The following is a 23,546-nucleotide window of genomic DNA, read 5'->3' on the forward strand; positions in this document are numbered from 1 at the left end:
TGTTCAAGCCATTAAGCCAACACTTCATCATCTTCTGAGTCAAAATCTAGTTTACATTCATGTGAAGTGCTACAACACAGATGCCTCCTTCTCTTAAGCAGACTTCACAGATAAAATCTGGTAAATGGGGAGGAGTAGGAAATAGCTAAAGTGATTAGTTTAAGCAACTACCAAGCAATGGTACTTTTCAGCCAGGAAGCTGAAAAATTTATAGTATCTCTTTGTGGCTTACAGATCCCACACAAATGTTCTTTCTGTCACTCAGTCCTAGAGTCTGAACTGTGTTTGATCACATCAGCTTCAAATCTGGCCTCGCGTGTCTCCAGGCAGAACCCTTTAAATTGCCTATAATCTCAGGTCAACAGGACAACCTATTGTTCAAGTTGTCCTTGCTTCAGTGTAAAGATAAGGGGTTTACTTAGCTACCTGCGTTACTGTGAAGTTAAATAATCTTTGAGACGTTCATTGCTTTCCATTGCACAACCAGCCTGATTGGGTTGGCTTTGGGTTGTAAATAAACTAATAACCTTTGGGGAAGGGTAGAGGACACAGTTCACGTAAATTTTGATGTTACTATGTTACTGTGCGGGGTTTTTTGTTCATTTAAGTTCAGCGTGTATATGATGTTACAGAAGTTAGTAATAAGATTGACTAATTTCCTCTAGTCTGTTGGGTTGTACTTAGTGTCTTCTTCCTTGCTATTTGTTTTCTGCCTCTGTTAAACTGATTAAAATGATGTCACCAGTGGATCTCCATAGAAAAAATTAGTTGCATTAGTGTTACCAACTCAACTGATGCATTCCCACACCTTTCTGATAAATGCCAGCAACCTCCTTGTGCTGATACATAGCATAATCACAGTAAAGATGAGTCTGGCAAGTGGTAGAGGCTGCATATAGGAGGAGCCTTCCTGTCGTGAAGTTCTTCCTATAATCTTTTGGCAGATATTTTGAAAAGAGAGAGGGAAAGCTTTAGAGGAAGGTATAACAACTCCACTAACGACAAAGTAGAGGGTCCAAAGATGGAGACGGGGAAAGCATCGAGACGGAAAGCAGCGTGAATACGGTGTGCAACTGGAGTGAAGCCTTGCTGCTGTGCGGCACACAGTTTTATCAGGACTGGAGGCTTTGCAGAGACACAGAGCAGCGGAGGAAGGGTTCAGCCTGGGAGAAGGGCTTTGGGACACGAGAGCAGATGGCGTTTTCCCCGCGTCTGGAATCGGTGCTCTTGCCTTCTGGTGAGAGGCGCGGGGGGGGGAGGTAGAAATCCCAGAGTGAAGAGGAGAGCTTGAATTCATTGAAGTGATAGCCATCTGAGCACAGGTTGGGCAGGTATTTATTCAAAACGAGCCACCAGAGATGTTTGTCTCCCCTTTCACACAGACGTTCCTGTCACTTCCACTCCGGTCACCGCGTCCTACCACGGCTGCATGACCGTCAAGCTGAGCAGCAAGGCACTGGACTTAGACGAGGCTCTCTACAAGCACAGTGACATCACCTCACATTCCTGTCCTCCAGTCGAGGCGGGTCAGTAGGTACCACTGCAATGCGAAAGTTTTATACTCAGAAACTTTCAATGCTTTTCTTTTTTTTTAAAGATATAAATTATTCAGACCTACCGCACTGCGTGTATAGTTTCTCTTAAACACTGAAGTTACGTAGGAGCTACTGATTCTTATGTCAGATTGATTATTGAAATACTCCTTTGCTTTGAGGTTTAAAGGTTGTAATATATTTGTAAATAGTTCAGAAGACTAATATTAAATAAGCCAAAAGTACAGAATATACCGAAAGTGAATGTTATCTTCAGACTGTAAGAGACAGTTTTATCTGTAATGTGGAAAACCTGGTAATATATAAGCATGGACTGGAAGAAAAAATAATAATTCTGTATTATTTTTTATTACCAAACACTGCTTTCTGATTTGCAAAATATGAGAGAATAAAATATTTACATACACGTTTTTAATTTACCTGTACTGAGATTATTCTGTATTCTGTTATTTGGAGTTAATGACTCAGGCTATGCCTGATGTGGAGATTACACTAGTGGGGGTTTTTTTGTTTGGTTGGTTTGGGTTTTTTGTTTGGAGGTGGGGGGGTTTACGTGCTTATGTCAGTATTATGTATCTTCTGGGCTGGAGAGCAAATGGTTGCTGCTATTCTTACTGCTAGAGTTTCTCTTTCTGGTACCACAGATAGAAGACTCAGTTGTGACCTTTAGAAAAACTCGGTCAACAGAAAACAGAAAACAAAGTTGGGTCAGCAGGAAACAATTAGAAGAAAAGAATAAGTTGAAAGCCATATGGCTTTTGTGTCAATAACCACTGAAGCAAATGATGAGGTGTCAAGAATTGGGGAATATTATCTGGTGATGATATATTTTTGCTGCTTAATTTTTAGGTTGGCTCATTCACTGCGAGCTTAGTGGGAGCAGAGAGGCTTGAGACCGTGAGATTTAGCCAGGCCAAATTGCAGTGTGGTGAGAATATGCGTGGGGTTTTACTCAGGAGAGGTTGTAGAGCCATAGAATGCACTCAACTTTCAAGCTGTCCTTGTGAAGTTGGGGTGGGCTTTGCCTAGCCTGCTTTGAGTCACTTAAATCTTGCTTTATTTGGCCCTTGTCTTGCGTCAGATTAATGAACTGAAAAAGATAGGTATATGCTGTGGTGGAAATCTGAATACTGGGTGCTAAAGTTACCCCATGCTTCCGAGAGTTAATGTGGAAAAGGTGTAATTCTACAAGGTCTTTTATAAGTTGTTGCTGGTCATTCTACACCATGTTTTGGCTAATCAAATACAGAGATGACAGATTAGCCTAATAATCCACCCGTGTGACAACATCTGTCACCAAGCTGTGGAGATACAATGGTCCCAGAGGAAAGGATGGAAGAGGGGGAAGACTATCCCAAACATATTTCCTGGTAAGGATCCCTGCTTTATTTAGCAGAGAAATGGAAGGTACTCTATTAGCCATTAGACAGCATGACATCGTAGCTCCGTATCGTGACCAAATCAGTCAGCAGTAATGCAATAGGGCAGAAAAGACCAGAGCTTTATCGCTTTCAACCAACGTACTCATTTACACTTAGAGAAGGACCTGTCAAAAGACTCTTACACTCAGGTGTGACCAGATGCAAGTTTGAAAGGATAGTTGCTCACTAGCCAGTAATACCTTACTGACAGAGTGTGCCTGGGTAGGAAAACCCAGAAGTAGTTCTATGGTTTTGCTTTTTTTATTGAGCAAGGGAAACCATGTTATTCCCGAGAGTGCTTTCCGTTAGAGTTGATGACTCTGGATCAACTTGTGTGATGGAGAACCCAAGAAACATCAGTTTAGTATCTCCAGTGAGAGCCGGGAATCCTGAAGATACTGTGGTTAATGGCACTTCCATACTGCAGAGGTTTGTATTTCTGTGTGTTTTTCATGGATATTTTAGTCCTTTACCAAAACACATCTCGCATCTTTTCAACTTGGAGTAACTCTAATGAAAACAGTACAAACTTGGAAGACACCTATTTTTTAAACCAAGTAGATGAAGCAAACCCTGTTTTACTTTGTTCTTTTCAAAGGAAGCATGTTAGCAAAATAGTCTTATGTCTGACATTTTTGTATAATTTCTGTGGTAGATCCCAAAAAACTACCATGTGGCATAAATGAATCACAAACATGTCTGACCTTTGTGTTAATGTAAGTGGTGCTCTTTATGAGGCCAGAATTATTTTGGATCCTGGAAATGTGAATCCTGTGGTACAGTATGGTACTCTCCAGTTTCAGACTTAATATTATGTGTATAAGACTTTAATTCCATTTTCTAAACCAATGTAATTCAGAGCAAAAATTTCTTCAGGACTTTGCATATGTGTGCATGTATGTGAAGATATTTTGCATAGAGCACGATGCACCCTGACCCAAAGTGTGGTTTAGAAGAGAAAGCCAGAATTTGTAAGTCTGGAGAATGACAGAAAAGGGGGGTTCTTTTGTGTCAAGCTGGATTGTTTTTAATACCCTACAGCAGTGCCACGCTGGAGGAAGAGGAAGCTGCTTCTATATACCACTGAAAAGAGGAAAGAAGTGATAAGCATTCCTTTGCTCCTCCTCAGTCACTGTGCTGCAACCCAAATGAAACATTGATTTTGGTTTTGCTCTGGTAGCAGTCTAGGTGCTCAACTCAAAGGCAGCAAGTCTGTTCTGGGCTTTGAAACCCCAAAAGGAACGCAGGTGGGTCCCCTGGTAGTATTCATAGCAAGTAAAAAGAAGTAAATGTGTAGTTCCACTTACTTCATGATCAGGGTGATTGTGCTCTTCACAGCATGCATTTGCACAAGAACTAAGCATTTTGGATGCGTTAAATTTTTAAAAGAACAGTAATGGTCTCCTCTCCTATTTCTGTTTCTCTCAACCAGGTTCATATACTCACCTCACCTAAGGCACCTTGTCACTGATGTTAACATCACTGGCCTAAAACTTTGCATCTCAGAAAAACCTTCTTAATTGAACAAAATATGGCTTTTACAGTCCATATAAATTAACCTCTGATCTTATGTGTATTAGTACTGAATCTGCTTTTTATACATAGAGGTACAACATGTGAATTGACAGAAATTTCTTGAAAGGTGGAAAGTATTATGTAAAAGGATGATCATTCTTCTATTTTCAACTGGTCTGATGGTGTCACTTCCTTTCAAAGGAAACTGTCAAGTACGCTGGTTTTGTTTATTTAGGGTTTTTTAATATTTTCATAATATGAAGCAGCTGCTTAAAAAGTTAATGAGAAATACCTTCCTTTCTCTGCTTTGCTCTTTGGCCTTTCAGGAAATTTCTATAGCTTCATTGCTGTCTAGACTGTAAGATCTACAGAGCAAGCAGCACCACTGCCCTTCCTGCAGGAGCAAAATGCAGTGAAGGGATGCTGCGGTCTGATGGGTTTTCATGCTGGTGTAGCCACTCCCGCTCCGAAATACGGCAGCCGTGTGCTAAGACGGATGGATCCCAGCTAATGCGATGCACAGCGAGGGCGCAGGGTGCACACAACAGGGACAAGACTTTGTTCCTGTCAGTGGCACTGCTACAGGTATTGCTGCTTAGCCTTGTCAACGTATTTTTGTCTCTATACAATAGGAGAAAGTTTTAAAACAATATGAAGGAATTCTGACTCTTCATCCATTCTCTTTCAGTCATTGTAAAATGCCTGGATCAGGTCTTGATCAGTTTAAAAATGAATAACTGGAGTTTAACACAGAGTGGTTTTGGTTGCGGTCCTCTTTTGACTAGAAAGGAATTAATTTGAACACTAAAGTGCAGCTTAAAATACCTGGCTGGAAATTGCACCTTTAGCACACTGACATGACATTTTACTTTGCAGACTAGACTGGCACAAAGTTCTGATAAAATAGTCCCAATAAAATTAACCTTTCTGTTGGAAACTTGAAAGAGGGAACTATTCCGTAGGGTACTTTTTCCTCTGTTCTTTTGTTTTCCTGTCCTTACAAATACACACAGCCTTAGGTACAGTATAAATATACACAGTCAATTTTATTGTAAAATAATCGCCACACTTCTTTTATTGGTACAACACTTTCACCAAAAAGGGTTATTAAATAAATGCTACAAGCAAACAAACACCTGGTCTCTTCCTACCTAAACTATTGACTCGGAGAGCTCCCGACTACCCGCTCGGACAACACAGACTGGAACCCCTCTATACTGATTTATGAAAGCAGAACACGTATCCAGAGTGTTTTCTTCATTTCTCCTCTTGAAGAAAATTCATTCTGCAGTGTACAGAGAAGGAAATGGTAGCCAGAAAGCAACACTGCATTTGACTGCAGGCAAACTGGGCGGTGACTGGTCACCCCCCAGTGACGTGCCTGCCCTTACATTTCCAGGGTTCTGCTCTGCTCACAGTGAGATGCGGGTAAAAGCAGAGTGGCCGTAACGCACCCCGCGGTGGGTTCTTTGGGAGGTCTAGTGCCCGCGCAGCACAGTTTCCAGAGGTTTCTTAAAAACAAAATAAAAGCCTACCAGCTACCTAAAATCAATTCTTTCTTCTATGGTGCATATGGTGGAGGCTTTTCTCCAGGCAAGAAGTAAGTCGGTGTATAGAGGGCTGGAGCATTGGGGGGAAGACCATAGCTGGAGCTGGACTGAGATGGAGGCTGAGTTTCTTCTGATAAAGAAATGTCAGTAGATGATGTTCCTGGAAAATTGCTGGCAGGCTGTATAGAGACAAAGAAAAATACCTTCTTCAGTAAAGGATTACAACCCCATTTGCAGCCCTGCGTTAAGTGTTTGCCATGTAAGTGTTATATAAAAGTCCCATGATTAAATTTCCCATGCATTGCAGCACAACACGCACTTCAGTTTTAAAGCACCTGCTTAAGTATAGCAATGATGGTGTCTAGTGAAACAAGACAGATTCCATCTGTAACCCAAGTCACTTCTAATAGACATTGCGCATACAGCTAGGCAATGGAGCAGAACGGGAATTTCTGCAGGAAAAGATGCTTTGGCTTCCTGGGTGAGGCACTGCACCTGACTGGCTGATTAGGTTACGTGTAGCTGCTCGCTTCCAGGCATCACTGTGAAATTTAAGTTATCCCAGGTATAATTAATCTCATTTATAATACTTGCATAAATTCAAGGTCTTATTCCTGTGCCAAATGCAGACTCGTCTTAAGAGAAAATTTTACAGGTAGGCATGTGTCTCCCTGTAGGTCTTTCACTTTGGCTGTCTCAGCTATAAAGGGGCACGAAAAATAGACAGAGCTTAGGAAGCAGCCCATGTTCAGGAACAAGCAGAGTTTGTTAAAACAAAAGAATGCATGTAGGGACTAATGTTCTGGATAAAATCCTACCACTGCTTTAAACCAAGTTTTGTCATTGATTTCAAGAGGGTCAGGATTTCACTCCTCCCCTCATATGCCAGTCCATGGGCTTCACCAGAAGAGTTGTGCTCAGCTCCCCGCCGGTTCAGGCCTAAAGTGCCTGGAATTTAAAAAACAAAACAAAAAGTAGTAATCATGAATCTTTTTCAAGGGAAATGAAAAATCCGGGCAAGTAAGTGCTGCTCCCTGGTGCTAAAAAAATTTATATAGTCACCATCTAGAAGGCCCGTACCAGGGCTGGCAGACAATGGCATCTGAGAGCTGCCCAGGGCTGGCAGACCCCTGCCCACAGGGCCTGGCTTCTCCGTGGGGCTCCGGGTGAGCAGGGGCTGCCGCCGTGGGTCAGACCCCCGTGGCGAGGAGAATGTTGTCCTGCCTTTGTACAACAGGGTGACTTAGAATGGGGACGTCCTGGCAGGAAGGTCAGTTATGCCCTTTAACTCTCCAGGAGGCAGTGCAGGTATACCGACAGACCTGCTAGCTAGCTCGGCTCCAAACGTAGTTACTGTGCTTTTGGGTGGTTTGAGGGTTTTTTTATTTATTTTGGAGTTGTTGCTTCCCTCCCCCCTCAAACTGCAGCCACTGTTTCCATCTGTCTGCCTGGAATTGCTTCTGTAACGTGTTCTCCTCTGGCAGGAATGACTGGCACAACCCTTACTGCTGTCATCACCACCAGTCCCTGCGCAGCTAATCATTTACCTGACCAGTTGGCAGGCCTGTTCCCAAGACTAGTTGTGACTGAACTGTACCAGTAAGGGATGAGTGATTTTGTTAGCACATGCCACAGTAAACAAAAGAAATGCTGGTTACATCCTTGTCAAAAATGCATTCCTGTTACCACCCTTACTTTTTTGCATTTGGCTGACGTCTGCTTGTGGATGAGGAAGCATGAGGTGAACTGAGGAGCATTTAGCCCCAGCTCAGGTTGTGGGTTTTTTAAAGACTGTTTGCCCCTCCAGCAAGCAGTTAGTCAGTGAGAGACTGGATTCAGCAGAAGATTAGGAATGAATGTGCTCAATGGTGGGAGACACAGCTGAACTCGGGTTCACAGTCTTTGAGCTAACGGAGCTCCGGTCCAGGCAAGTGGGGGCAGCGCTTAGGCTAGGCGTGTTGCATGCCAGACTAAGCCAAGGTGGGATATGTTCCCAGGAGGAGGAACTACTGCTGTGGATTTCCTCTGGTTAAGGTGAGGGTTCAAACTAGAGCTATTAGTTGGTAATTGATTGCTAAAACTGCTTTACTTCATTACCTGGCATCAATTCACTTTTTTTCTTCCCTAACTCTTAGCTGAAGAAGGTTTTGCTCCTTTTGTTGTACAGAACCGGCACGTGTGACCCTGCCCCAGCTTGGGGCAGGTACAGGACGACGTGAAATGCAGGGGCTTAGGGACAGTGTTTAGCCAAACCTTCGGTGAGCCAAAGGGAACGCTGAGAAGAGAAGTGTGTCTCAGGGCCCTTATGTGGATCTTGGTCTATGTGGAAGCAAAAACGTTATGCCTTTTGAGATGCCCAAGGGTACCCTCTGCCAGCTGCTCCAGAAGCACGTGTGACTCTCATGTAGACCTTGGCCCACATCAACCAGCCGTATCTTTAGGCAACTGAACTGCACCCCTAGGACACAGGGTTCAGCCTCGGATTTTGGTGTCTCAGTTGAAGGCTCGAGAACATAGATATCTATGCGCACAACATAGTGACATGTAGCAACTGAATCCCACCCCTCGTCAGTGGAAAGGCCTCTGGGGTGCATTCGTAGCACTCACATCATACATCTTTAGCCTGAGATTATCCACGTGTGGCACTCTCTGGATTTTAAAGGGTAGACCAGCTCAGGCAGGCTCTCCTACACTAGGGACAGCTAGAGCTCAATTCAGTTGCCCACATGTAAGCGTCCAGCCCTTTTGGGATGCCATGGGATATCCCAGACATCCACGCAGATGTGACACGGGGACTACAGGACCTGGACCCTCCCGGAGCAGCAGCAGGGGCCGTGTGGCTACCTGATCTCATGATCAGGCAGCCCTAGATCCCTACGTGCCAACAGCTCCTGCGTTTAGCCAGATGAATCCCAGCCCCAGGGCCTGTAGTTGCCTTAAGGACTAGGACCAGCTGAGCAGGGCTTATGAAGGCCTGAATCCAGCAGCTGGGCACTGCTTGGAGCACTTAGATGGGTCATGAAGACCTCCAGCCCCGTGGATTCAGCCCCCAGCTCTCAAGTAACGGAAGCGGATGATGGTTAAGCTTCTGGCTGTTCCTAATTTGGCGTGCTTCTAACATTCACCATTTGTAGCTTTGAGTAAGGTTATTATGATTTTTTAACTCATATACTGATGCAGAAATTACTTCTTTCCAAACTACAACATAGTGAGCTCATACATGCAGGAAGGCGGCTTGCCTCTTCCCCCCCCCCCCCCCAGGAAAAGGATTAAGCGCTTTCCCTTTTGGAGCCCAGTGCTTCTTGCTAACCTCTCCTGGCTTGGGGACAGCTGGTGGTGTCTGCCTCTGGATGTTATGAAAGGGAGAGAAGACAAATGAATACACTTCTTAGAAAAAGCAGAAATCTAGGAAAAGAACTCTGTTTTGGAATGCAGTTAAGAATTTGGGGTAAATATGATATATTTCTGTTTCTCAGTGGACACAGGACTGAACAGTTACAATTGATCCTCATGAGTACTTACATGCATCTTTTCAGCTTAACTGCTTTCTTTTATCTGTTTTTATCCCCGTCTCTCTCTACTCTTGGCTACGTGCTAACTGAACTCTGCAGAACAGCACAGCTTTTCAGCTAAAAGCAAACAAAAAGAGATGTTCTTTTCTTCCTCTCAACCCATGGTCTCCAAAAGTGCCTGGCCCCATTTATGTTAATAAATAAGACATGCCAGGGACTGTTCTCTGGCTGTGAAGCCAACTGGCACAGCACATATCACATCCCTACAGTTGAACTCCTACCACCAAACCAGCGTGACTGTCTGTATGCACACTACCTACTGGGAACTGCCCTTGCTGGCTTCTGACCCCTTCCTGAGCATTGCTGGGAGACTGTTAGGTGGTCTGGGCCAAACCCATACCAGGAGCAGGCTAACAGTTCACTGGTGTGGATGATCATCATGTCCCAGTACTTGTGCCTGGTGGTAGCTTCTTGGCCCTGAGCAGATGCAGCCCCGGAGGCTGTGGGGAGCTGGTCCACAGCTAGTTCATGCTAAACATGCAGTGTTTTCAGTTAAGAAGTATTGCAAAACTTGTGGTACCCATTGGTCTAGCACTACACAGCCAAAGTATAAGAAGCCATTGGACAGAACAAAACAGTCTTACTGTGCTTTAAAAAAACTAAACTCCTAGGATTGCTTCAGGGTCCCAGTACATTCAGCTATTTACCAGCTCACCCTACATTCTTCACCTCACTGGGGGGCAGGGAAAAAAAAAAGCAAACACCATCCTCAGCACCACTCCCTGCATTTTCCAGGCCAGCTCTGGCTGGATGCGGCACAGGTTTGGAGCCCGACTTGCACCTCATCTTTCTGAAAGAGGCGAAGCAGTGTTGACTCAGCTCATGTCGCATCCCCTCCCGCAAGGGGAGAAAGCTGCACCTCTGGCAGCTTTCTGTACCTGTCTCCCAGCGGTGGCCTGTAGCAGGTGCTTATAGGAAGCTAAAAGAAAAAGGGCTCCATCTTCTGATGAGGCCCCGTTGGTTCTTGTGGCAGGCAGCCATGTGGGGACTTGCTGGGCTGCAAGTGACACCTGAATCCCTGTATTTAACAGCAGCCGATGTTCCTAACCCTTCATTTATACTCTTCCACAACATTCTCTGGCATTTGAATCTTCTCTGGTGTGTAAAAACACTTCCTATTTCACAGACATCTCATTTCCTCCCCTTTCTTGTCTCCTTTCCATCTGATGAGTCCTAGTCTACTTATCTCCATATTAAGAGTAAGGTGGGCTAAGGTGTGTAAACTTTTCTGCCAAATCCTGTGTGTACCAGATGCTTCCTTTGGCTTCCCCAATGCCTCTGTTGCTGCTTTATCTTGCCCAACATGGGGGCTGTGTTCACCTTCATGACTACTGCAGCGCGGTTCTAATCCCACACTGGGATTCCTGGTCAGCAGACAGAGTCCAAAGGACAACCAGAGAAAAGCTGAGATCTGAGAACAGACTTGAGCACTAGGCCCAGACTAAGTCATCCCAGAGTTGGGATCCAACTTCCTTACCTCGTTTCAAACGCCCAGGAGCCAAGATCTACCACTGCAGAGTTTGTGCTCAGTAGCAGCTTATGCTTTTCTGATGAAGTAAGAAGGGTGCCATTTTGTACTGTACCTGAAGAGGCAACGGGTAGGATGGATACGTAGAAATAGTTGCTGCAGAAGGACAGAAGCCAGCATATGTCAGGATCTGCTGGGCAGGATTGTACAGGATCTGAGGAGGAGGTGCAGCACTGAAAGCAATTTGGGACAGAGGGACCTGTTGAGCACAGAAGACAACAATTTATCAGCACAGTGCAGAGGGGGCTGGAGCAGGAACTGGTCCTAACACAAGCAGCTAGGCAATTTAACAACTTGCTATTTTCCAGCACAATACCAGTACTACAAGAAAACAAGGAGCAGACAGAATGAGAGGAGGGTGTATCTGGAGTGAATTTTCTGACTAGAAATACACAGCTATTTTAATCTTCTTCCCTTGGAAAAAGACTGCTGGTGCTTCCCCAGCACCAGTTACAGAAGCACTGGCAGGACTCCAGACCCGAGACACCCTCAAGAGCACGGCATGTAGCTCTAACCGCCTCTTCTTATTCACTCCAGCACCAAAGACCCAGTCCTTCACAATCTGCTGCAGACTCTTTCCAACAGCAACTACCTGATGCCCTCATTCTCTTCTCTCTGCTTTCATACACAGATCTACAAAGGTCTCCCTTTGCAGACCATTTGCTCTTCCTTCACAGCTCCCTCTCACTTGTGAAATGGAGTTTGCTGCTGGCTGTCCAATACCACCCCCCACATGCATATCTCATTCCTACCGCAGAAAATCCTTCATCGTATCCCATGGCTTTATTGGCATGTCCCTTAACTGCAATGTGAGAGGAGCTTTGCAAGAAGAAGTAATAGCTCATATTAAACCAGCTAATACAACTGGGGGAGGAAAAAAAAAAGAGCAAATGCTAAATGTGAAAGGGGGCTTGTGTTAAACCCTAAACCCCTGTGCTATATAACCATTTGTGAAGGAGAGTAGAGCTCTGTGAAAGATTTTCATGTCCCTCTGTTGTGCAAAGTGAGACAAATCCAGTGGTTTCTTTTCTCTCCTTTGTTTTTGTTAGCAGATTCCTCTACATGAGAGCATGGAATTTTCTTTTTACTGAAATAATAAAATATGGTGGTTGCCAAACAAATGCTGAAAGCAGCAGCCAGGATGGTTTGTTTTTTTTTTTGGCATTTCCTTTCAGCTTTATCAGTGAGAGACATAAATCACTGCATCCTCTGGAGATAGTGTGAGATCTCTCTGTGATTGAGAAAGAGGTACATTAATTGTGTTTGTAGAAGAAAAACATCGTCTAGGTCACTGACATACCACATGAGGTTACCTGACAATCTATGCCTTAGCTCTCTGAAGACACTTAGCACCCCAGGAGCTGGCGCAGAGAAAGGCTGGGGTCGAAAGCAGAGAGCCTATTTCATGGCAGAAGGCAAGTCTCTTATCTTCAAGGTACCCTCCTCAAAACACCTCCTTCCTACCCGCCCGGCTGGGTGGATACGGTGGGGAGAAACGGAGAGACGCTGCCTTTCAAGAAGCAGCTAATGAGCTTGCCTCAGACCAAAGGTTTGGGGCCAGCGACGTGGCCGACCGCAGCCGGGGCTCGGCCCGTGCCCAGAGCGGCAGTGCCCGTCCTGGGAGGAGGGAGGCCCTGCCGCGATCAGATCCTTCTGGCTATGGACGTAAAGGCGGCAAGAAACGGCAAAAAAGGCGGCTTTTTTTGCCCAGCGTGAAGCACAGATGCCTGTTCCGCATCTGTCACCAACTCTCTGGTGTGGGTCCCTTCGGGTGCTGCTGTCCTTCTCCCAGAAACCTCTCTCAGTCCTCTTACGTTCTCTCCGTCCGCAGCAGCAAGGCTCTCCGACTGCTAAGGAAGAACATCACGACAGTCCTAGAAGACAGTTTTGGGGAGTCGCCCACCCCAAATCCACTGATCAGAGCACCTTGTTATCAAGCTATCTGGTCTCAGCCTGGAGCCAGCAATGATTTGCAGGAACTGAAGCTGGTTAGATGCTTTTATCAACTATTCCAGTGATGACACTATGTTAAATTAGTCACAAAAATAGAAGGGTTGGTGGAGACATTTTAAACTGAATCACTACCCAAGTCAAAGAGATAAGGAGCTGTGAACCGGCCAGGGAGCCGTGGGGAAGCCAGGTAATGCTGGGGGGACTCTCTGGCCGCCCCCCACCCGGCCATGCAAGCTGCTGCCAAAGCATTTATTTCTGAGCCACAACTACTTTTAACATCAGACTGCACCTTTAGGTGCATGAGTGCTAAGACAGGAACACATGGCAAGTAGCTCAGTAATTAGGGGTTCATTTTGTTTTCCCTCTTAGAGCAGGGTGAGAGAAGAGGAGAGGGGATAAGGGAATGATATTTAATCTGTTCAGATTCCCTTGAGGACTCCAAGCAGGAGACTAATTGAACAAAAAAAAGCCAGCAACCCCCCCAGGACCATCAGTATATCTGATTAATGCAACCCTAAACTCAGGGCAGGCAGATTCCTTGGCAAGGTGTGTCAGGAAAACATCTACAAGTCATCAGATGAATACCGGGGCAGGGAAGGCAGTTTCTAGATTAACTCTTAGAACCAGCAAGTGAAGTTTTCCATGCATTTCTTCATCTCTGCCTTCTGTAAGAAATAATCACAGTGTTTTACGATTTTGGATACTCCAAGTACATACTTCTATTGACATTATATCTTAATCTGCTTTTTGTTAAAGGTGACTTTAAGGTAGCTGCCTAGCCGCTGTCCTCTATCCCAGCACACTGTAGATCTGAAAAGGAGGGTACGTCGGTGGTAACCACTGCAGCTCCCCCAGCACCCAACAGATCACAGAGGACGGCCCGATGGGTGACACGGGAGCCACTGAGAGCTGACACCTTGGGGGTCAGGAGAGGATGAAATGTTTCCCACTGAGCCAGCACGGCCCTCTGGCAGGCAGCAAAACCGCGGGGAGCATGCCAGGGTCTGCAGGGAATTTGTCACAAGAAAGAAAACCCGCAACAACCAAAACAACACTTCTTTTTTTTTTTTCTGTCCAGGAAATGTGATGGGTTTAGAGGCAACGGCACTGTTTTGCAAACTCTCCCCTTTGTAACATGTTTTGGCTGCCAGCGTTCCCCAGAGATAAACATGATGTTTTTTTGTTTCACTAGTCAGCCTGGCTCTGTGTTTTCTGGAAGCCAACCTTGGAGCAATGCCCTGAGGCCTTTCAGCGGGCTTTGCAGCTCTCCCTGCAAAATGCCAGTGAGCATTTCTGTGGAAAGGTGACACCCTGAAAGAAAGAAAATTGTTCTCCCGCACATTTTGAAGGGGATTTTTTCTTATTTCAGTCCCATGCCCCCTTCTCTCCCTCTTCTGCTTGATGTTTTCTTGGCCCTCGTCTTCCCCCAAGAGTTACTCCTTTCATAACGAAAGCAAGCAGCAGATTAGCAAACCAGCTCCGGTACGTCACTCAGAAGGACCCTGAAAAAGCACAGGCAGGAGCAAGGAGCAATCATTGCATTCTGGATTGCTGCTTTAGTAACGCTTTCACAAGCATAGCATGGCTCCTGTGCTGAGGCAACTGACACAAACTCATCTTTCCCTTAAGCTCGTGAGGGTTTTGTTTCTGCTCCCGCTGCAGAAGAGACATTAAACAGCTTATTCAGATCAGGTTTGTAGCTGGAGCCCCAACAGACTCGCTTTAGCCGAGCCCGATGGGAAGCTGCACATCTACTGCTGCTGCGATTTCCTTGCACGGCTTTATCCTTGACCCAGGCTCTGCACCCCAGCAAGGGAACATGCCAGGTTGTGGGTACCCCAGTTCTCCCAGGAACGTCTCCTAGTCTTGGTTTCCCTCGCAAGCAGTGCAGCGACAACCGCCGCACAGCACAGAGGTGTGGGAGCTCGCCCTGCTACGAAGCATCAGCCCAAATCCCACGTAAGCTTCGGTTTGTGTAAGACGATTAGGTGGACTCAGGCTGGCTCCCTGCACCCTTCCCCACCTCAGGGGAGCACTAGCAACTCCCACAGCTGCCCTTCGTGGAGGCACTCACAGCAATCTGCTAGGCAGGGGGAAATACTTAGCAGCGCTGGAAAGCTGTAGTGTTCTACCAAGGACTTACTGTAGATGATTCCTGCCTTCCTCTCCTCATGTAGCTCTTCCCCTCGTTTCCCACTGTCATTGTTTCTGCTTCCCTTCTGCCATTGCTCCTCTCACAGGGAGGGGATGAATTAAGCTGGGAAAGCTGCTTCCACTCCTTCCCATCAAGCAGCTGCAACTCTTCACTGGCTGGCTGCAATTTATCAAGTCCTTGCAAGAGTCCCCTCACATAAAGGACAGCGCAGCTGCACATTTCTTACATGCGAAGGCTCAGTGTGCTTGTTTGCCTTAAGCTAGAGAGAGGAATATTTCCAGCAAACATTTTGCAACACTTAACAAAGGTGAATTTCAAATAATTCATGTGGCCCTGCTCTGTCACATGGTTTTAAGCACCCGACACAAGTTGTAGATAGCCTGGACATGCTTGCTAAGGGATGCTGGGGGGTCAGAGCAGGGCCTGGATGGCCTCCAGTCTCACTGGGTCCTTGGCTCACTGGCTGCCAGCTCTGAGCAGCCCCTTCTCTCTAGTCTGCCCCCTCCCCAGCACACACCTCACCCGTCTCTCTTGCTTTCTCTTCCCTGCTCCATCCCTCTCTTCTTTCCTTTCCCCTGTCTTTCTATTTAGTTTTCTCCTCTGGAACAGTCACCAGAAACCTCATGGATCTAAGACGACCTGTGCTGCTATCACACCTCCCTTCGGCTCCTACACTTCGCCCCCATCCCCGCGCCTCTGCCCGTTTAGTTTGGAAGCTCTTTGCGCTGGGACCATCTACTCTTCTGAGTGCCTAGTAAATCATAAGCCACTTGGTTGGTCTTTAGGCAGTGCTTTAGCAAACATGACCGCTGACAGTGATAATCCCAGGAACAGCAACTTCACCCTTTTAACATGTCAGAAAATGTAGGCAGATGAGGCACTGTATTACAGAATCCCTCCTAGCACATGGCCTCTTCTGAATGCAGTGGTGCACAGCAGCACATGGTGCTGTGGCACAGGGAGCAGTTAGAGGATAGCATTCCGTAGTGAAACAAGAGGAGGTTAATGTGACCTGACTACAACCGTTTAAATAAAAACTTGAGTTAATCACCATTCTTGGGAAAAGATCTACATAAGGTTAAATAGTCACAGCTAGGACTTGAGTTTTACATGTTAGCTTACGAACTTGCATCCTCAAACTCTGTGCTGGCCCACATGTTCAGTGCTGAATTAGAGGGAAAAAAAGAGCCACTAAGTGAATTGCCAGCATCTGTTCACACAGACGCCTGTTTTTTCCCTTCCAATCATGTATTTGACCAGGCTTGACCTACTTAGCTGTGAGCAGCTGGCAACAGTTTAGCCTAGAGATATGACTCCAGACTCCCAGATCACACAGGCAACATGTTTGAAGCGTCTCCTTCGTACACTTACGCTTCCTTGGTTTTAACCCGCTTGATAACACCAACAAGCACAGAAGTCCTCAAAGAAGGCAAAAGACTGAGCCTTACCATGTCTTTAAATGCCCCAAGAATGGCTGCCGTAATAATCCCCAGAAACAACCCGATGATGTTGAGGACTGTGGAGGACCACAGCAGCCTATACAGGTGAACCACGTCCTGACAGCCGCTCACGCCAAGAAATTCATAGTAGCTGGCAGACTGCTCTGAACTGAAAGGGAATGCAGACAACGTCACTGCTGTGGGAATGGTTTTGCATATAATACAGAGCACCAGAGGATCGGAATCCCTCCTGCTTACTTTCCTCTTTGGCAAAGCACTTCATCCATGCTCCCACCAAAGAGTGCTCAGATGAACTGGAGAAAGCTCTACTGTAGACAAATATTGGCTCTGTTAATGCCAGCATTAGACACGTAGTCCAACGAATACCAACCCTAGTTTGGCTGATTGCTGTTGTGCACCAGCAGGAACTTTTTTTTTTTTTTCTGAGGGTCTCTGCACACAGCCATAGTCCTGGCATATGGATGCTGCCCTTGTCATTTAGCTACCAGCTAAAGCATGCTTCACACTGCTTGTTTTGCCAGTTCACCTGGAAATCTGCTAGCATCTTTAACACTGGGGAAGGCAAGTTGCTTAAGCATTAATTCAACCACAGGAAGGGAGATTTTGCCAGCTGGCTACATTTGTTTATGGTGTCTGTGGTTCCAAATTAACAGATGCAGTTCCAAATTAACAGTACAGTATAAAGTTGTGCCTTTACACTATGGACTGTACTATCCAGAAATCTTTGTTTGTTTATATTCCTACATTGCACTGGTTATTGTAAATCAGGCATGTTGTGAAGTCAATCCTCATTGTCTTGCTGCAAGTCAGAAATATCCTACTGCAAAATTTGAAACCACAGTTTCCTGTGGTTCTTTCCAGTACCTGCCTTAATGCTAGCCCACTAATGAGCTCCTAGAGCAGCTATTTGAGTTGGAAAGATGTTTCAAATGCCAAGTCTGGTTTTGCACTGTTAGGAAATTGCCATCAGCTTATGGTGGAAAACAGAAGTGAGAAGTTTGTGCTCACTCTTCTGTTCCTCCATGCCCAGCACATGGGGCAGTAGTGGGGATGGTGGTTAGGGAAAGCTCTGCAGAAGAAGGTATCAGCATGGAGAAACTCACAACATTTCTGGGAAGAACCAAGCTGAGCACGGCAGTTCCTGGAAATGTCCAATTATTTGTTGTGGGGCATGGTTCTGGCACTGCAGATCCACTACTGTTGAGTTCACTTAAGCCCTATCATGAGCCCAGACATTGCTTAATGAAATAAACCTCTAGCTTCAGCTGCCGTGAGGCTGAGGAAATCTGAGTCGCAATCCTGCCTGTGTACCGGTCTGTTGCATGACTGACTGACACAAAGTCACTTTGTGAGACTGTGTCTCGTCCTACTTCTCTGTAGCTGTCCTACAAACTGGAATTGCCAAGTCTGTAGAGCAGCAAGACTGCTTCTTTACTCCATATTTGTCCATGCCAGTGCCATAAAATCTTGCTGTGCACTGTGGATTGCTGACAATGGCACACACTTTGTGTCTCTCGTGTGCATGAGAAATACGCATGCACAGATGACTTCCCTCTAGTCCCAGATTTCATTTTGCTTCTCTAGTTGAGTCAGGATCTGGGCAAGAGCAGAAGCCTTGTGTAGAAGCCTCATTGTGCCAGCCTCATTCCCCTACACCTAAAATGTTCACGTCTGGCAGCACGCTAGCCAAGGTTTACAGAGGACTGAGGTTATTCAGGGCTGCTAGCATGTGAAAAGGAGGCAAACCCAAAATAAAACAGGAGACATGAGAAGGAAGAAAGATGAGAAATACATAGAGGGAAGGAAAGAAGACTGACTGTGGGTGAACTGTAGAGGGTTGCAGAGGTTGCATGATTGTGCATGATAAGATGATACTGAGGTGCACAGAGGGTGAGTCAGGTAGAAGATCTGCTCTGGGAAATTCTCCCCAGTTTCTTGTATGCGGCAAGACATGATGCTGCTTGCAGCTGAAATCTCTGTGTGCCAGGTGGCCAGTCAGTTGTGCTAGTTCATCTGTCTTCCACATTATAAACCCTTGGACTTTACTGTGATGTAGTTTTCCTAACCACCTTTTTAACTCCTGTTAAATTAATGCATGGCAACCCTGTGCTAACCTTTGGCTGATCTTTGTAAGCATATCCAGACATTTCCTTTCTTATCTTCTGACATCTCATGCTTTGGTAATGATGAAGTCAAATGGACAGCTTCAGAAAACACTCACAAGACTCTCTCTATCTATCCTATGACAATTTAGCAAAATTCCATGCCTACAGAGGCTGTTGGTAACAAAAGAGCTCTGCATATGCCTACAACATGACCTCTGCTCATGGACACCTATGTTCCTATTCATTCTGTTTCCCCCAGTTTGGTAGAAAAAAAAAAGGATTCATTAAATCTAATGGGAAAATTGCACTACAACATCAACAATAAATCTTGACAGAGCTATGACTGAGTGGTCAGTTTTGATCACACAGCAAAGAGCTTATGGCCATATTTAAAGAAAAAGAAACTGGAATAATGCCAACACTAATATGCAACTCCTGACCTCTTCTCTGCTGGCATCAGGACTTCAATCGTGGAGGAACTGGATCGCTCAGCATACAAGTCCCTTGTGTTGCTTCTCCCGGCCTAAGGGCACCCCCCCCCGCCCCCCCCCATCATTTAAGAGGAGGGACAAACAGCCAAGGATTTCTCAGAGGCTATTGACTGCACACAGGTACTTACTTCTCACAGTTGTACAGGTCACAGCAATAGCACGTGTTGCTCTTTACTTTCAGCTGGCACTTGCTGTTTAAGGTATAGCATGTCACCTGCCAAAAAAAAAAGAGACTGACTTTTATTCTCAGTGTTTCAGTGTTATGTGAATCATCCTACTGACCACAAAGAAGCAGCTACTGCAGTGTTAGGTTTTATTACCTGTTGTGCAGAAAGATCCCGAGATTCCAAAATCCACAACTGCAGGGCAGAAGGACATCCCTGAGCTCCCGGGACTTTCATTCGGGACGTCAGCCCCAGAGTCTCGGGGCATTTGCCCCACGGAGCCCAGAGTCCCCAGCAGCGACCTGCAGCCAGGGCTGCCAGAGTTTTCAAGCCCTTTGCTGCACTGCCTGGTGCTATTTTGCTGAGACCCAGAGTCTGCAGCTGTGAGATGCGGATCCCTACGGCTGTGACGCAGGGACCACGGGTCTTGAGAGATACACCACAGCAAGCCACTGAAGTGGGTAAGAATACCACTCCATTGTAGTGGGGAAATGGGCAAAGAAGCCGATTTATCTGAACAGCTTCCAATAATGGGAGCTCGCTCCTTTCAGTAACACCCTCCTGAAGAAGGAAATAATTAGGAACAACAAGAAGAACAATCTCCAAACCCACAAACAAAACCGCTCAGAAAAGATCCAAGCACTCCAGCAAATAAGTGCCATTTACTGCAGGCTCTTGAATAGAAAACTGAAAAGGTTTATTTGTGTGAGCAGGAATTGCAGGGATGGACAGATGTTAGAACAATAAAGGTAGGCACACGTAAGCCACTCTCCATCCAGACAAGAAATCATTTTAATGACTCCTTAAGTGTGGTAAGCATTAATCACTTCTATTTGGCACTACAGACCAATTGAAATATTTTATATGTAAGGCTTTTTTTTCCCTGAGATTTTTAGCTTATTGACTTTGAAATCCTGGAGAACTGTCAGGTTTTAAAAGCTAGCAGGTCAGAAAATACATTCTTTCTATAGTTTTTATTTTGATAGAAAAAAGTGGACTGTAACCACTGAGAAGTATTTTGTTCGCAAAATGCAAATAAAATGTATTATTGAATGGAAAATTCCTCATAATGAAAAAGTAGAAGGAGCATGCTTAGGAATACATGCCTGCTTTAGAAAAGCTTCTGTCAGACAGTTCTGCTTAGCCATGAGTGCGTTTGTCTGTGGGATAGTCTCCACAGGAGATGTTAAACCAGATGTTTCTTAGCTCCTCAGTTCTGGATCTGTGCATCCTTTCTAGTGTGAAAACTGCCACTGTTGATGAGTCTGTACTCCTCACGTGTTTGTTCCCAGCAAAAAGCAAAGCCTTAAACACACACACTCAGCACCAGAGAAAGTTCATCTTGCAGCTGGTCTCAGACTTGCCACACTTGTCCTTAGCAGGATTTGCTTGAGCAGTGGAAGTTGGGTGACAAAGCTGAAGTTAAAATGATGCCTTGGGATTGCTTTGCTGCCCAGGACAAGGCTGTACCTGTGGTTAGTGTCTCATACAAATCAGCTCTTCTAACCCAAAATGGAAGTTAGGTTATAAAAGGACAGTCTCAGTCTAGGTTGCAATCTGGAAATGGGGCTCACAGCTTGATACAGATACATCCACTTGTCACAAGAATATCTCACCCTGAGATAGGACCTCGTTTCATCAATCTTGTTCTGTTGTGTCTGAACTTACCAGAATTTCACATAAGTGCTTTGTTGGCCTGAAGTCACATTCAGCTGCAGCCGTCCTCAGCCTAAGCTGCAATTTACTGCAGAAGAGGAGGGTGCTACCGTCAACAACTGCGTCGGCTTAATCAAGATCCCACTCAGAACTGCCTGAAACATCACACCTGGCTACTTCTCAAAGCAGTTTGAAAACTGATCCTGGAGCAGAGTGTGCCAATGCATCTGCTACCACAGCCATTTTGTTGGGATGCCCTAGTGCTTTTGCACTGAGTGGAACTGAAGAATTTGTGTTTCACCCTCTGTATGCAGTCAAAATGGCTAGCACCTCCATAGTTAAAATACCCTTCTCCCATTACACGTGCATGATTGGGATCGGAGGGCTTCATAAGATGGAGTGGGCTGCTAAAAAGGTGGTTTGTTCTGATGCATGGCTTTGGGGACCACTTCTGATAGGAAATAAAAGTAGTTTTCCCCTCTCCAAGCATCAATAAGGCCAGTTTGCCCCTTTTTACTGCAGAAGGCTAGAGGTACAAAAGAGGGAGATCAGCAAGATCTTAAACATGTTTTTAGCTGCTTCTCAGCTACAAGACACATTATTGGCTAGGGGAGTTACTGTAGTTGTCTATTTTTATCACTGCATTTTTAAAACATGCAAAGAGCAAGACACTCCTTTTTAGGAGAACAGTGAATAAACCAAAATAAACAAATTACTGTGTGGTGTGAGCAAGGGTGGTGGAAACAGGCCATTTGTGGGTATTTTGCATGTCAAGACCTATTATTTCATTTCAGTGACCAGACATTTAGCTTTTTCATGTTCTGGATGTTTGTGCCTGTCTATCCCCTCAGCACCAATTGAAGAGATGTTCCCACCTCATGGTAATTGCAAGAAAATGAAATTCTTTCTGCTTTGAGCAAAGAGAAGAACCGAAACAGGCAAACTACATGAGCTGGAGACCACTCACAGGCTAGCGATGGCAATCAAAAGGAAACTTGCACTGAGTAAACAATCTGCCTTCCTAGTTAGGTGTTCGCCTGGCATGCAGAGCATGTCCCCTGCTCACTAGCTGGCTAACTTTGGAACAGCAAAAGCCAAGTTAAAATGCCATGGATCATTAACTAGGAATTAGCTCGTGCTGACTCTAGAACAGTGGACAACCAGACAAGAATGTTATTACAAACTAACTACACTTTTAAAAGACGGGGGAGGTGTGTGCCAGAGTAGAGCAAGGAGCTTTGGGTGGCCCAACTTTAGACATTCCCAGAATCTGCAGAGCTGGGGAAGCCTGCCTGGCCAGAAGCCCAAGGCTGGGGTCACCTGCAGGGAGTTGTGGTCAGTGTGACACCAGCTACAGGCTTATTACAGGAATCAGAAGCATTTCTCAGGCCATGTCTGTGTCTGAATGTGCATGCACACTTTAGAAGAGGATGGATTAAAACTTACAGGAAAGGGTGTTGTCACAGATCATAAGTTTGTCTGGGTAGGTCTTTAGGCAAGGAGGTCAATGAAATATTTTTGTCATATATTTTCTGGAATCAACAATGGGGTGCCCTAGCAGCAAGATTTAAGGAGTATTAGCTCCTTACCCTGGTAATATACTTTGCTAAGCTGTCTAGAATTATTAATGGTAACATTCCCCATACACTGTTTCTCAGCCATGGGAGGAATGGTGATGAAGGACATCTGGGTTTAGCTGTTCTCAATCCTGCTCTGCTTGATTTTCTTTTCCCTCCCACCAATTTACCACAATAACAAAATGAAAAATAGGAAAAGAAACTAAATCTGGACTTCTCAGGAGGCTAGCCAAATGGGTATGGGCACTTTTCCGACCATGTTAATGTCATTGAGATAATAAAAAAGCTGCATTCAAACCGCTGACATTCTTGGCCTGTGCTGGACAAATACAGAGGACATTTGAAGTCTTCTGGACAATGCAAATGGATTCATTTAGATATTTCCTATTCCACTTGAAGTCTACAAAAACCTCCTTAGAGAAAGATGCCAATGTGACAAATACATTCCAGACAGCTATTATACAGTATAGATGGACTAGGAAACATTCCAGTCTCAGAGTAATGTACTGGATAGAAACACTGATGATGACTCAAAACCTCACTGGTTGTAATGATTTGCAATCACCAGAGACTTGGACAAGCGGGGAGTCACTTGTGGGAGAAAAAACAGTCGGGTTTCTATCAACCCGTGACCTACATGCACAGACATGCTCTCAAACACCTGCCCCCCTCCTCCCCAGCCCCTCAAAGCATAGCAGCAACGAACACGTGATGAGGTGAGTTTGTTTACCTCTGTCTGGTAGGCATCATATAGGAATCCTATTCCGCTTGAATAAAACTGGCACCTTTTGTTATACAAAGGTCTGGGTTCCTGTAAAGAGAAAAATAGCCAAAAAGGTACTGAGT

The 23,546-nt window shown here is 45.3% G+C and overlaps 2 protein-coding genes across 3 annotated transcripts in view; one reads left to right on the forward strand and one right to left on the reverse strand.

Moving 5' to 3' along the window:
* GAS6 (growth arrest specific 6) overlaps positions 1–1,972 on the forward strand; it is a 41,464-nt gene extending 39,492 nt beyond the window's left edge. Inside the window, exon 15 of the mRNA XM_052773928.1 lies at positions 1,383–1,972. Coding sequence (XP_052629888.1) covers positions 1,383–1,534 — 152 coding nt within the window. The 3' untranslated portion in view covers positions 1,535–1,972. The remainder of the gene's footprint in view (positions 1–1,382) is intronic.
* Positions 1,973–5,516: 3,544 nt separating this feature from the next.
* TMEM255B (transmembrane protein 255B) overlaps positions 5,517–23,546 on the reverse strand; it is a 72,277-nt gene continuing 54,247 nt past the window's right edge. For both annotated transcript variants that reach the window (XM_052774083.1, XM_052774081.1), the window contains 5 exons: positions 23,431–23,511; positions 19,432–19,517; positions 16,696–16,855; positions 11,195–11,338; positions 5,517–6,218 (listed from right to left, as the gene is read on the reverse strand). In XM_052774083.1, the coding sequence (XP_052630043.1) occupies positions 6,051–6,218; positions 11,195–11,338; positions 16,696–16,855; positions 19,432–19,517; positions 23,431–23,511 (639 nt within the window). In that variant the 3' untranslated portion in view covers positions 5,517–6,050. The remainder of the gene's footprint in view (positions 6,219–11,194; positions 11,339–16,695; positions 16,856–19,431; positions 19,518–23,430; positions 23,512–23,546) is intronic.

Source organism: Harpia harpyja, chromosome 22 (genome assembly GCF_026419915.1).
Source record: "Harpia harpyja isolate bHarHar1 chromosome 22, bHarHar1 primary haplotype, whole genome shotgun sequence".
Taxonomy (NCBI): Eukaryota; Metazoa; Chordata; class Aves; order Accipitriformes; family Accipitridae; genus Harpia; species Harpia harpyja.